The sequence below is a fragment of the Acinonyx jubatus genome, chromosome B3, assembly GCF_027475565.1.
Source record: "Acinonyx jubatus isolate Ajub_Pintada_27869175 chromosome B3, VMU_Ajub_asm_v1.0, whole genome shotgun sequence".
NCBI classification, from domain to species: domain Eukaryota; kingdom Metazoa; phylum Chordata; class Mammalia; order Carnivora; family Felidae; genus Acinonyx; species Acinonyx jubatus.
The window spans coordinates 143,565,377-143,577,628 of NC_069386.1; the positions used below are offsets into that span (position 1 = coordinate 143,565,377).

The 12,252-nt window shown below is 61.5% G+C and overlaps 1 protein-coding gene across 4 annotated transcripts; it reads left to right on the plus strand.

Moving 5' to 3' along the window:
* The first annotated feature begins 4,054 nt into the window (after positions 1-4,054).
* On the plus strand, positions 4,055-11,609 carry SIVA1 (SIVA1 apoptosis inducing factor). Of its 4 annotated transcripts, none has more exons than XM_053225045.1 (5): positions 4,055-4,247; positions 6,165-6,359; positions 7,050-7,206; positions 7,378-7,523; positions 9,119-11,609. In XM_053225045.1, the coding sequence occupies exons 1-5, from the start codon at positions 4,130-4,132 to the stop codon at positions 9,550-9,552; spliced, it is 1,050 nt and encodes a 349-aa protein (XP_053081020.1). In that variant the 5' UTR covers positions 4,055-4,129; the 3' UTR covers positions 9,553-11,609. The 4 variants fall into 4 exon arrangements, with proteins under 4 accessions (XP_053081020.1, XP_026922569.1, XP_026922570.1 ...); XM_027066769.2 differs by having other exon boundaries at positions 4,060-4,247; positions 7,461-7,523; positions 9,119-9,307; XM_027066770.2 differs by lacking the exon at positions 7,378-7,523 and having other exon boundaries at positions 4,065-4,247; positions 9,119-9,307.
* The last annotated feature ends 643 nt before the right edge of the window (positions 11,610-12,252 follow it).

The window sequence follows — 12,252 nt, forward strand, 5'->3', positions numbered from 1 at the left end:
TGGTCTCCATTGGAGGCTGAGTAGCGTCCTCAAACAACTCTCCAGAATTGGGGGTAAATTCAGAAAAATAACCGCCCTTTCAATATCACTTTGGAGAGAAGGAATTCAGTGGGGAGACCCATCATCGGTCGGGGTCAAATCCTGGCTCTGCCACACTGCCACTGTCATCTGGGCTCACCGAAATGGGCCAAGTGGCCATGGTGCTTGCTTCCCAGGGACCACACTGGTCCAGGAAGGGGCCGCGGGCTGCAGTGTGGCTGGCTCACCCCTCAGAGATGCTAACCGTGTGGCGGCATCTTCAGTGCGCCGTTCTGAGACTCCTGCGGTTTCAGGCACGCTCGCAGACCGCTCCACACGGTGCCCAGAACGGTGTCCAGTGATCTGAAAGAAAGCCAGGAAAACGGGTTCTGACCAGCTTCCCTGGGCCTCCAGTCCCCAAGCAGCTCAGCCGCTTGAAGGCAGAGGTGAGGAACACAGCAGAAACTGCTCTTTGAGTTTCCTGAGAATCATCTCCTTCCATGATGCAGCAAGAAGGACCAAAGAGCCTGGAGGCAGGGGTGGGTTCTTCGGGGAAGTGGAGCCACCCTCTCAGCCACGCTGGACCCCACACTCCTCCCTGCCCCCTGGGAGCACGCTTCTCCATGTGAGGTGACCGTCCGGCAGCGTTTTGCCGCAACAGAGAAATGCATGCCCTTGTCAGTCAAGCGGAGTAGACGTTTTTCAGAAGAAAGAGAAATCATTTCATTCTACACGAAAAGCTCCAAGCCTGGCTTCGGAAGGTTAACCAGCAATTTATATTAGCTGCAAAAATGTTTTCAAATCTCCGTCTTGTAGTGGCTGCTAAATCCTTCGCTTGGACACAAACCGTTGTTGGTTTTCTTCCATCTCTGGCCAAAATCTCAAAGAGGCAGCCTCAGGCAATGTCCTCGGGTGTCTGTGGAGTTTTACAGGCTGAAAAGACCAACTTCCAGGGGCAGTGGTCCTTCCTGGCACTGACTTCCTCACTCTCACGGCCCAGGGGCAGGAGGCTCTGAGGGATGGGTTGGTACTCACAGCCCCCTTTTTCCAGCATCAGGTGTTTTGAGGGCCTGAGTAATTATAAGGTGCTCTATTTTGCACCAATAACACAGCCCCAGAGTGGAGGGGGGCGCTCACAGTGGCCTCAGCTCGATACGGGAGTAAAAGACAAATCGGTAACTGATCATGACTGATGTGCTCTTCCAAGCACTTTGAAAAGCTGCCGACTCTCTAACCTGCCACCCAGCCATTCCATGCTGGCTGACCACAGTAAATGAAGAATGTTCAGAAAAAGCCTTACAGAAGGATATCCAGAGAAGCCACCTTTGTCACAGCCCAAACCTGGCATCAGCCCAGGTGGCCGTGGACGGGTAAACAGACTGGCCCGTCCACACATGGGATACGACAGTAACAAAGACGGTCTCAAAGTCAGCATGCTGAGGAGCCCGACACAAACGCACCCATGCACTGGCATCTGCAGAATGAGTCTGCACGTGTCAGGTTCTAGGCCTGCAACACTACCCCACGGGGACAGAAAGCAGGGCCGTGGTCTCTCCAGGTCCCCCGGGCACTCGGGTTTGTTGTGACAGATGGAACTGGGCATCTATCATCTGGGTGTTCCATGCAACTTCGCCCTAAGTAAATAAATTAGCCTCCAACCTAAGTTACTAAGAGTAATACAACCACACTACCCAGCTTCAGACAGCTGAGATGACAACTCACAATCTTGAGGCCCTGAGGCAGCCCTGATTAGACACTTGAATGAGTACAATTCCTGCCCGCCTGTCCTCTCTGGCAGGTATGCTGCCCTCCTCACGAGAAAACAGAAAGCGTGTTCCTTCCTCAACGCAATTCTGGAACATCCATTTCCAGAATGTCAACTGTAGACAGGTCCTAAAGGTGGGGTGGTGAGAGAATTGGAAAGCAGGGGGCTAAGACTCTCCAAGAGCCGAAGCATCGGTCCTCTGGCTCAAGCCTCTTTTATTTTTGCAAATTGGTAACAGCAGGCACGTACAACATAGTATTTGGCATCTTGACAGGTCCGGCACCTGCAGTGTGTTCCACACTGGGTCCTGAGTACATCTGGCGCCAGAGAAAATGTTCTTATCCCAGGCCTGGCGCCCGTATGATGTCCTCTGGCGAGAACGAGCAGTCCCGGCGGCCTTCCGTCCTGGGGATGAAACGGCTCTCGGTTTCTTGCTGCTCCGTCCCTTTCCTTCGGGACATGCTCACAGTGCTTCTGGCTTCTCGTTCTCCAACATCCAACTTTAAGCTTATGCCATTCGGCAAAGGCTTCACATGAGCCCTGCTCCTGGCCAGCTGGGTTTCCTGGGGCATTCTGACCTGGGCAGGGCACGTGTCCTTACCTTTGCCTCCATGGCCCCCATGCTTCCCCTATCGTGACATCTACCCCACCGGGGAGGGACCCGGCTGATTGTACTCAACGGCACTCCAAGAGCCTAGTGCAGAGCGTGGCATGTGTTATAAGCTGGACTGCATCGCCCCAAAATTCCTATGTCCGATTCCCGGTCCCTCGAAAGGTGACTGTATTGAAGACGAGGTCTTCAGGGAAGTAATTTTTCCCCAGCATTGAGATATAACTGACATATGACACATTCTTCACCCCACGTGGCCGTTGCGGTTGCTCCGGTGAGAACACTGAAGATGGACATCACAGTACCTTTGGCTCGTCACCACGCTGCAGGGCAGACCCACCTCTGACCCACAGCTTCCGCATCCCCCCCCCACCCCCCGCATGGCAACCACCATCCGCTCTGTTTCTGGGAGTTTGAGGACTTCAGGTTTCTCGTATTAGTGAGATCATAGGGTATGTGTCTTTCCCTGTGCGCAATATCCTCTGGGCCATGCGCGGTACTGCAGGTGTCCTTCTCATCTTCTTCATCCACTCGTCTGTGAGGTCGCACAGGCTGCAGCCAGGTCGCGGAAGTAGCGAACAGGGGTGCGCGCGTCTCGCTCCCGCAGTGACCACAGGTCCTCACGGACTCAGGAGTGGGGGCTGCTGGACCTCCAGGTGCTGGAGGCAGCAGTGGCAGTGCCAGCCCGCGACGGGAGCCAGTCCGCGGTAGCCCACCCAGGGCGGAGGCCACCCCGGGCTCGCGGACCTGCAGCCTTGCCGGTGGCAGCGCGTCACCGCATCACCCCGTCAGGGGGTGCCGGTGGCAGTGCGTCACCGCGTCACCCCGTCAGGGGGTGCCGCCGGCAGGTGCACACGCGACCTCCTGGGCTCCCGCGACACGCCTTTAGCCACGCTAGGCGGCTCCTGTGTTTTCAGAGGTCCCGAAGCAGCTCCGAACCCGAACACAAAGACTCTAGAAAACGGTCCAACACTCGCAAGATTAAAGCCAGCGCCCCGGAGTTCCCGCGTTTCAAGCACCACAGTCCCAGCGGCTCACATGGTCCTCTTCCGCGCTCGCGTGCCACCGGCCGGAAGTGACGTCAGCTGCTCCGGAAACGCGGCCGGCGGTGATTTTCTTGCGTCCAGGGAGTCCGTACGCCGTTGGCCACTTCCGTGAGGACTAGGCATTCCTCCCACTTAAAAGTTAGGACGACGTGATTCATCCTCCAACTTTGATGACTTCAACAAGGAAATATAACCACTCTCAACAGTTGTGTTGCGACCACCACCCAGAAGACACCCGAGACACGCCGCCCCTGCCGCGCGGCCACGCCGAGGCGGGACCCTAGAGCACCCTCTGCCTATCCTGCGGCGCGCCTCACACAAGACCCGCCCCTGCCCCAGTACCAACCCCAACCTACGCTCGACCTATCACGCGCCGTGTCCACTCTAGCCCCGTCCCCGCCCTACCCCCCGGCCTATCCCGCGCCGCGCTGTAGCCCCGCCCCACCCTCGCCCCCGACCTATCCTGCGGCGGGCTCGAGCCCCGCCCCCGCCCTCACCCCCGGCGTTTCGCGCGCAGCTGGGTCCCGCCCCCGCCCTCGCCCCGAGCCTATCCCGCGCCGTCCTGCTTTCGAGCCCCGCCCCGTCCATGCCTCTATCCTATCCCGCGCCGCGCTGCGTTGGCGCGCGGCTGTGACGACACGGGTCGCGGCTAGGCGCGCGGCTGAGCTGCGCAGCCCCGGGCCCGCGGCCATGCCCAAGCGGGGCTGTACCTTCGCGGACGCGGCCCCGCTGCAGCTGAAGGTCCGCGTTGGCCAGAGGGAGCTGAGCCGCGGCGTATGCGCCGAGCGGTATTCGCGGGAGATCTTCGGTGAGTGCCGGGTGGGCTTCCCGCACGCGGGAGCCTGGGAGGTGGTCTCCGCAGGCCGCGCCCCCCGGGAGCTGCGAGGCTGCGGGACCAGCAGTCCAGCCGGGCTTCGGGAGCGGTGAGCGGGGCATGAAGGGTCGCACGCTCAGCTGCGCCGACCCCAGGCCGCAGGAGGCGTGCCTGCCCCTCCCTCCCTACCTCCCCTAACGGGCGGCCTGCGGGCGGTGCTGCCTCGGGGCTCTGTCCTCCCGGGAGACCCCGGGTTGGGCCAGTAACTAACCCCGACCGGGTTAACCCCCGCGTCTCTCGGGCCCAGCAGGAGGTGGGGAGGTGCCCTGACCCGGGTGGGGTAAGCGGGCCTGAGTGCGCATCCTAACCCGAGAGCTGTCTGTGGAGCGCGCCGCCCCTGCCCTCGACCGCGCGGGAGACCCCGCCTTTTGGGAGCTTCCCGGCCCAGTGTGGGGAGGACTCTCCGGAGGTGATTTGGGCGGGCACCGGTCGCTGCAGGACCAGCTGCAGGGGTGTCCGAGGGCTCGTGCGGGGTGGGTGGGAGCTAGGTAGGCGGAGAGGAGGGGGAAAGGAATTCCGGGCAGAGGGACACACGTGCAAAGGCCAGGAAGCAGGAGCGTGCTGGAATCCAGGTCCCGGTGAGGTGTGAGGGCGGCGAGCTGTAGGCCTTCTTCTCATCTGGCTTCCTCGTGCATGGTTCTTGGTGCATTGACACGATGGCTCTTCAGTTTGGGGCGGTTAATACCCTGAGGCCGCTCCAGAGTGGAGCTCACCTCACCTAGTGGTGGGGGCCCAGAGAGTATACCCTTAGAGCAGTGAGGGTTTGCAACCAAGCGGAGCCGCTGTGCCTGAGGGATGTGGGGGAGAGCCCACCTGGGAGACGCGGTTCCTGTCCTCCTACCCCCGCCCCAGCCACCACCCTGCTGTCAGCAGTCGTTCTGCCCTTTCCTTCGCGCACACTCGGGTGGCGAACGAAACTGCTTTCTGAGGCCAAGTCGGTCTGGCTTACCCTCTCCCTCGACCCCCCGGGGCCTTCCATAATTAAGGACCAGGCGCCCAGTTTGAATTCATGTGCAGCAAATTCCAGCCCTAACCCCTTACCTTGAATGAACCACAAGCCTTGGAAAACCGGTCACCTCCTGACACTCCCCCTTTCCCCAGGATAAGGCGAGGCAGGGGCTGGAGGAGGAGGAGCTGGGTGTGCCAGGGGTCATCTGAGTTACCCGGCAATTGCTCTCCCATCAGTACCACATAGAGCCAACAGTCTCCAGCATCTCCACCCTGGCTCTGTTGGGACAAGGCAGAAAACCTCAGATAAGGCGTTTTGGGGGCTGGAGGTGGGCGTCTGCTCTCGTGCAAGCCCCTGGATAACCGATGTGCGGCCTGAGGCAAAGCCACTGCTGCGGAGCTGAGTATCTACTTTGGCTCTGGGGGCGGGGTATCCAGGGCCCACGGAGATCTGGGAAGTCCTGGGGCGCCTGTGTCCGAGCTGGTTGCTGCTCTGTTCTGCCGGCGGCTCCACAGTAGGTGGAGGGGGGCACACTGGCCAGGGCTGTGAATTAGTGACCTGAGGGGCAGGGCTTCCTCTGTGCCATATACCGCCAGCTCGCGGGGTGCTCGTGGGGTCTGGAGGGGAGAAACCGCGGTGATGCGAAGCCACACGTCAAGAGAGCCATGTGGAAGATCAGGAGAGGGAGCCTGGGTAGGGCTGCACGGTCCAGAACCTTCCTGGAGGAGGTGGCCCCGGAGCTCGGGTAAGGAAGGGCCAGCAGCGAGCAGCATGGGCTGGGGGCGACCGGATGACAGGACACAGAGGAGGCCCGGCCACAGCCAGCTCGGAGGACAGGGTGGCCGGGCCAGGGTTTCCACGCCACAGGGGTGTGGACGCTGGGACTGATTTGTCTTCCCCAGAGAAAACCAAGCAGCTCCTTTTTCGAGGGGCCCAGGCCTATATGGACCACTTGTGGGAGGAAGGCTGTGCCATCGTTGACCTGCCAGAGTCCCCGAAGCCTGGCCCTACAGAGGCCCTTGGGACCCCCCGTGGGCAGATGCTGATCGGACCGGATGGCCGACTGACCAGGAGCCGAGCCCAGGCCTCCGAAGCTGGTGAGTGAGGCCAGCAGCTGGCACTTCCAGCCCTGCGCAGAGGATGGATGTGGAGGTGTGTTGTCCTTCGTTCCTGATGCCGTCTGCCGGGGAGCTCTTCCGTTCCTGGGCAGGCGGGAGCTGGGGAGCCCAGAAGGCTCCTGATGTCAGGAGGCTCTGCCCTCCCCCAACCCCGACATCCAAGCCCTGGGTTTTGAAGCAGCCTCTGGCTGGGGGTCAGGAGAGGAGTGGAAACCCTCTTGGCGTCCTGCCTGCTTTCCATCTGGGCGGAAGCAGCTCAGATCACCGCCCTCGTTGCGGAGTGGATACCACGGTCCTTGCCCCCCCTCCGCCCCCAGGCCCGGAGCGCAGCCTTTGCTAAGCAGTGGTGCACGGGCCACGCTTTGGGACACCGGGACTAGGATCACGGGACGAAGGCCACAGGGTTCTGATACGAGCCACCAGGGGGAGAACTCCTTCCCGCTCTGACTTGGAGATGGCAGAACGGACGGGGACGGGGTCGCGGAAGCCGGCCTCTTAGTGCCCCTGGGCTCCTGGGGTCTTCTGAGTGAACGAGGGTCTGTGGGCCGTGCTTTCTTGTAGGTGGTCAGGAGGACCCCTGGTAGGGGGCAGGTCAGGTGCAGGAGTCAGGTCAGCCCTCTGTCCACGGGTCGGGGAGGCGGGGCTGACGGCGGCGTCTCTTCCTCACAGACCCATCCGGGGCAGCGACCAGGGCCTGCTCCTCGTGCGTGCGAGCCGTGGACGGGAAGGCGGCGTGTGGCCAGTGTGAGCGCGCCCTGTGTGGGCGGTGCGTGCGAATCTGCTGCAGCTGCGGGGCCGTGGCCTGCGCGCTGTGCGCCCTTGTGGAGTAAGTGACCGGCCGCGGGGCCCGAGCAGGTGCCTGGTGCCGGAGCGTCCCGGTCCAGCTGGGGGGCGGGCAGTGGGAGGGGCCCCGTGTGGCCTTGCTTCTCGGGATGCCGTGGTGCCCACGGATGCTTCACCGCTCTCGCCTTTTTCTGAAGACCGGTCTTTTCTCGAGGAAATCCAGGTCACGTCGGCCGCCAGTCCCGCCCTCTGCTCTGGGTCTGCTGTCTCAGTCACTTCGTGATTTGATCTTTCGAGGTCTGGTGTCGGGACTGTCGACGTGGTTTTTCCCGGCAGGGTGCTCGCCGTTGGTGGAGGCAGGTGGGGGCAGGCGCAGGTCCGTTCGCGGGTCTGCGCGTGGCTGGTGGCGGGCTGCCGGAGCCCCAGCGGAGCGTTTGCTTCATGCGCTACTTGAGCGTGCGTCTGCCTCAGCTCGCTGGATCCCGTCCGGACTTGGGCAGCGCTGGGTCCCAGTCCCACCTCCGCGCCACTGTTGGCTGGCCGGGCGGGGGTGAACAGGGCCCTGTAAGAAAGACGAGGCCCCCGTGCAGACTCGGAGCCGGTTGTGTCGACCTCCAACCAGCTTAGTCCCGACAGTCTTTAGAACCAACCACGGGAAGCAGACACCCAGCTCTGGTGGGCCCGCTGGCGAGCCCTGGCGAGCCCTGGAGAGCGGGGGCAGGGGTGCGGCCCGGAGTGAGGGTGGGGGACTGGGAGCTCTGTGCTGTCCAGTTTGGGCACATTGTGCACGTGGCGTGTCTTTGTTTTTGCCGGTTTCTTCTCTTCATATTCACGGGCAGACCGAGGGGGGCCGGGCCCTTCCGGTGTCCCCCCCCCCCCCCCCCCGCTTACCTCCTCACCTGCAGGGGGGCTGAGCACAGAAGGGCAGGCGAGGGAGAGAGAGAGTTGCTGGGAGCCCTCCTCCCTGCAGCCCCGTGTGCAGGAACCTTCTTCCTGCCCGACAGCATCATCCTGGCCTTTACTTCCTGCTCTTCCCCCCACCCCCACCCTGCCCCTTACCTACAGAAATCACCTGTGATGGGGGCGGCCACAGGCCCATCTCTAAGCCCAAACGGGGTGGGTTCCTGCCCCATTGTACAAGTGACTTGCTCCGGGTCACAAGGCCAAAGCGGCATCCCCAGGTATAGAAGCCAGGCCGTGGCCTCGTAGCCCCTCCCCTTCAGGTGCCCCCCCTCCCCTGCAGGTGCCCTGCTCCCCTGAAGGTGCCCCCCCCCCCCGCAGGTGTCCCCTCCCCCCAAGGTGGGTTCCGTGCCAAGGCTCTGCTCTCACTAAAATGCAGCCCAGTGGGCCACGCATGGCCACCTTGGGGCCCATGGCTCCTGGCTCGCCCGTGGGCCACAGGCTCACCACCCTCCCTGCCAGCGGCTGGGCAGCTCCGACTTCTTGCATCTCCGACGAAAACGGGTTTCCTTGGGCGTTCTGTAACGTGCTGCCAATTCCTTGTCCTTTTGGCGTCTCTCCTGATGAGTTTCCCCTGCGATTCGCTGAGCCACTGTGGTCCAGTAAACCCTGCCTGGAGACTGGGAGATCTCTGGGGTGGGGCGGGGGCCGCAGATGGGCCCGTCAGCAGTACTCACGCCCCGTTGGCCGGAGGTCCGAGGTCGGGCGTCGGCGGGACTGCCTCTTCCCGAGGCTCCGGAAGGCCGGCTCCGGGCCCCCTCTGGCCCCCCCCCCCCCCCCCCGGTGGCTGTGGGCGCACTTCGGGGTTCCCCTGTGGCCTCACGTGGTCTTTCCCCGGGGATGCCGGCCGTGCGGGGTGAGGGACCTTGCGTTAAGTAGGTCTGTAAGCGGCTCACGGCCCTGTGTCCAGATGAGGTCGAGGGACTGGGGGGTCAGCCTGGGGACTCAGCTCAGCCCCTCAAAACGGTTGTCCTCTCTTCCCCATGATGCTGCAGCTGTGGCGACGTTCAGGAGACGGTGCTCTGTGCCAGCTGCGCCACGTTCGAGGCCTGAGGGCCGGGAGCGGACGACAGCCTTCCTGGACGGCCGCGCCAGTGGCGACGCCGAGGGACCCTGGGGGGCGGGGGTGTCTGTTTTATATTTTGTATTGAGGACAGAAGCGAATAAACCCCTTTATATTTGGACCAGAGGACTCGCTGAACAGTTCTGGGGTGCGGCCTTCTGGAGACCTCTGCGCCTGCTCCCCCATCTTGTACGTGGGAAACGGGCGTCCAGAGTCTGCTATTTCCAGCCCTTCCAGCCAGCAGTGGTGAGAGAGGACGGACTCTACAGTTCGTGGCCACGGTGCCAGAGTGGCTCAGGGTTGGTGTCCCAGACTGTCCCTCACGTGCCCCCATCTGGGTGCCCGTGTGGTCGGGGCTCCCGGTGACCTGACAGTCCCTGCTCTCTGGGAGTGACGGCCGGGCAGTCCTCACGTCGGGGGCAGCCGATAGGAGCAGCGGGGCGGCTGGACCAGCAGGCCATGGGTCTCCGTCACCTGGAGCCTCCACCCTGGTCCCCACGCACGAGGCCCCCCTGCCATCAGACTCCGCATCCTAGACGGAGTCTAGGGGGTGGACGGGGGTGGGGGGGGTGGGCAGGGGACGGCGGGGTGGCGGGCTGGAGCCGGGCCCAGGGTGTGGTTCGCTATGTCGGGGCATCATAGAAGCCACTGAAGCGGAGACAGGGAGGCCGCCTGGAGGGGGTGGCGGGCGCCCGGGGCCTTCCTGAACCCATACTGTTCCAAGGCCTTCCGGCTCAGGGGCCTGGGGCTCTGGCTAACCGGCAGGCTGCGCCCTGAGCAGCAGACACGGCCATCCTCGACCTGGGACTTCCTCGCGTCCAGCTTCCTGCTGGGGCTGCAGGCTGTGACCCCAGTAAGCAGGACATCGCGCTGGTCATTTGGGGAATGCAGATCAAAACCACCTCACACCTGTCGGATGGCCGTTATCAAGACAAAAGCAAGTGTTGGCGAGGACGTGGAGACAACGGGTCCCCGTGCACCGTATGGGAGCGTAAGGTGGCGTGGCCGTTGCAGAAACAGCCCGCGGTTCCTCGGAAAGTCAGAGTCAACTGCCGTGTGGTGAGCAGCCCCACTACTGGGTGACAGTGAAAGAAGGAACCTGAAGGCGCCGGCACGTCCCCCTGCTCCCCACAGCACAGCTCACGGGATCCAGAGGGAGGCCACCCGCGTGCTCCCCGACCGTTGGGCGGATGGACACTGCAGCCCATCCGTGTGACAGGGTCCTTGGAAAGGGTGGGGGGGAGTGTCCTGCCCCTGCTGCAGCGTGGATGGACCGTGAGGACACGGTGCTCAGTGACGTCAGCCGGCCCTGAGAGGGCAGATCGCTTATGACCCCTCTCGTGCCGTCCGTACACACAGTGGGATGGGGGCGCCAGGGGCCGTCGGGAGGAAGGGGTGTCCGTGTTTCATGGGGACGGAGTTTCAGTTGTGAAGATGGGTGGGGGGTGGTGAGGGGTGCACGACACCGTGGGCCCACGTGGTGGTGCCATTGACGGCGCTTCAGAGTGTGACAAGTGTGTGTGCTACCAGTAGAAAGACCATAAAGCCTTGGTTGGCGAGCATAATTCGTTCCGGAAACATGCTTGTTATCCAAAGCACCTGCATCGCAAAGCGAATTTCCCTGTAAGAAATACCGGAAACTCAGATGACTCGTTGTACAACCCAAATATATTCATATAAAAATGGTTACGGTGCTGTAATACAACATAATAAAATGCAGCTTACAAAGCTAAATTAACCTGCCCTTTGAAAACCCTCCTGGCTGGTGTGAGGGGCACAAGAGAGGAGGGTTGCTGTGTAGGGTGACTTTTATCACTGACGGAATCACTGCTCTCTGTTGGCTCCATGGAATCTTAACTTTCGTGCAACTTCAACAAGGAACCTGTCCGATGACCTAGAATGAAGCAAAGCATTCCTGAGCTCCCTCTTGGATGGAAAAGCAAAGGACGGCCCAGAGGTGCTTTGAAGTGACAAAAATACACAAGTGCCAGTTGTGGGCACCTTCCAACGTCCTGAAAAATCACTGATTTCTTCCAAACACCGTGGCCTGAGACCGAGCGTCTGAGCATAGGAGATGATCACCCACAATCCCACAGCGAGTGAGCAAGAGAGAGAGAGAACTATTGGCTAGTTGTGATCATGTGACATCTGGCAGCACGTACTGCTCATATTTCAGGACGCCACTCGTGTGTCAAGTTAAAATTTATCAGAGGGACGCCTGGGTGGCTCAGGTGGTTGAGTGTCTGATTTCGGCTCAGGTCATGAACTCACGGCTCGCGAGTTCGAGCCCCGCGTCGGGCTCTGTGCTGACGGCTCGGAGCCTGGAGCCTGCTTCGGATTCAGTGTCTCCCTCTCTCTCTGCCCCTCCCCTGCTTGTGCTCTCTGTCTCAAAAGTAAATAAACGTTAAATTTTTTTTTTAATTTATCAGAAATGTTTGCTTGTCTTGTGTTAGACACAGAATGAGCTTCTCGCAGTCCAAGGTGTTTCTGTGTTTAGAATGTCCAAGCCCTCGACTGCCGAAAGCAGAAGTCACGGCGGGTTTGTGGACGTGGCACGGGACGGCCGCACAGGGCTGGGAGACGCCGCCCTGTCCCCATGCCAGGGGTGCTCTGGCAGCACTGAGGGCGGACCGGGAAGTTGTCGGTGTGCACGGTCCACGTGCACGTCGGTCCTTGAGCAGCCGGGCCGTGGCACGACGTGCCGCTTGATATCGTGGGCTGGATCCGTGGCGGAAAGGGAATGTTAAAGAAAACTGGAAAAACAAGCCACTGATGGAGATAAAATGGATGTTAACACGAGTCCTTTTATCCAAAATAAGGTGGGGAAAGACGGAGGAGGGAACACAGGAAAAGGGCAAGAGGGTTTGTAAGCCCAGCCCGCTGACCGCGGTCTGTGTGTGAGCACTGGGAAGGCCTCAGTCAAGGCCAGACGTGGTCAGATTGTCCAGCACACGATCGGGCAGCAAGACGCCGGCCTGCCGCCTGCAGACACTCCCTCTGAGCGTAAAGACGGGGAACCGAAAGGAGCAAGAGAGACGCCGTCTCTGAGCTCGCGTCCCTGCTGGC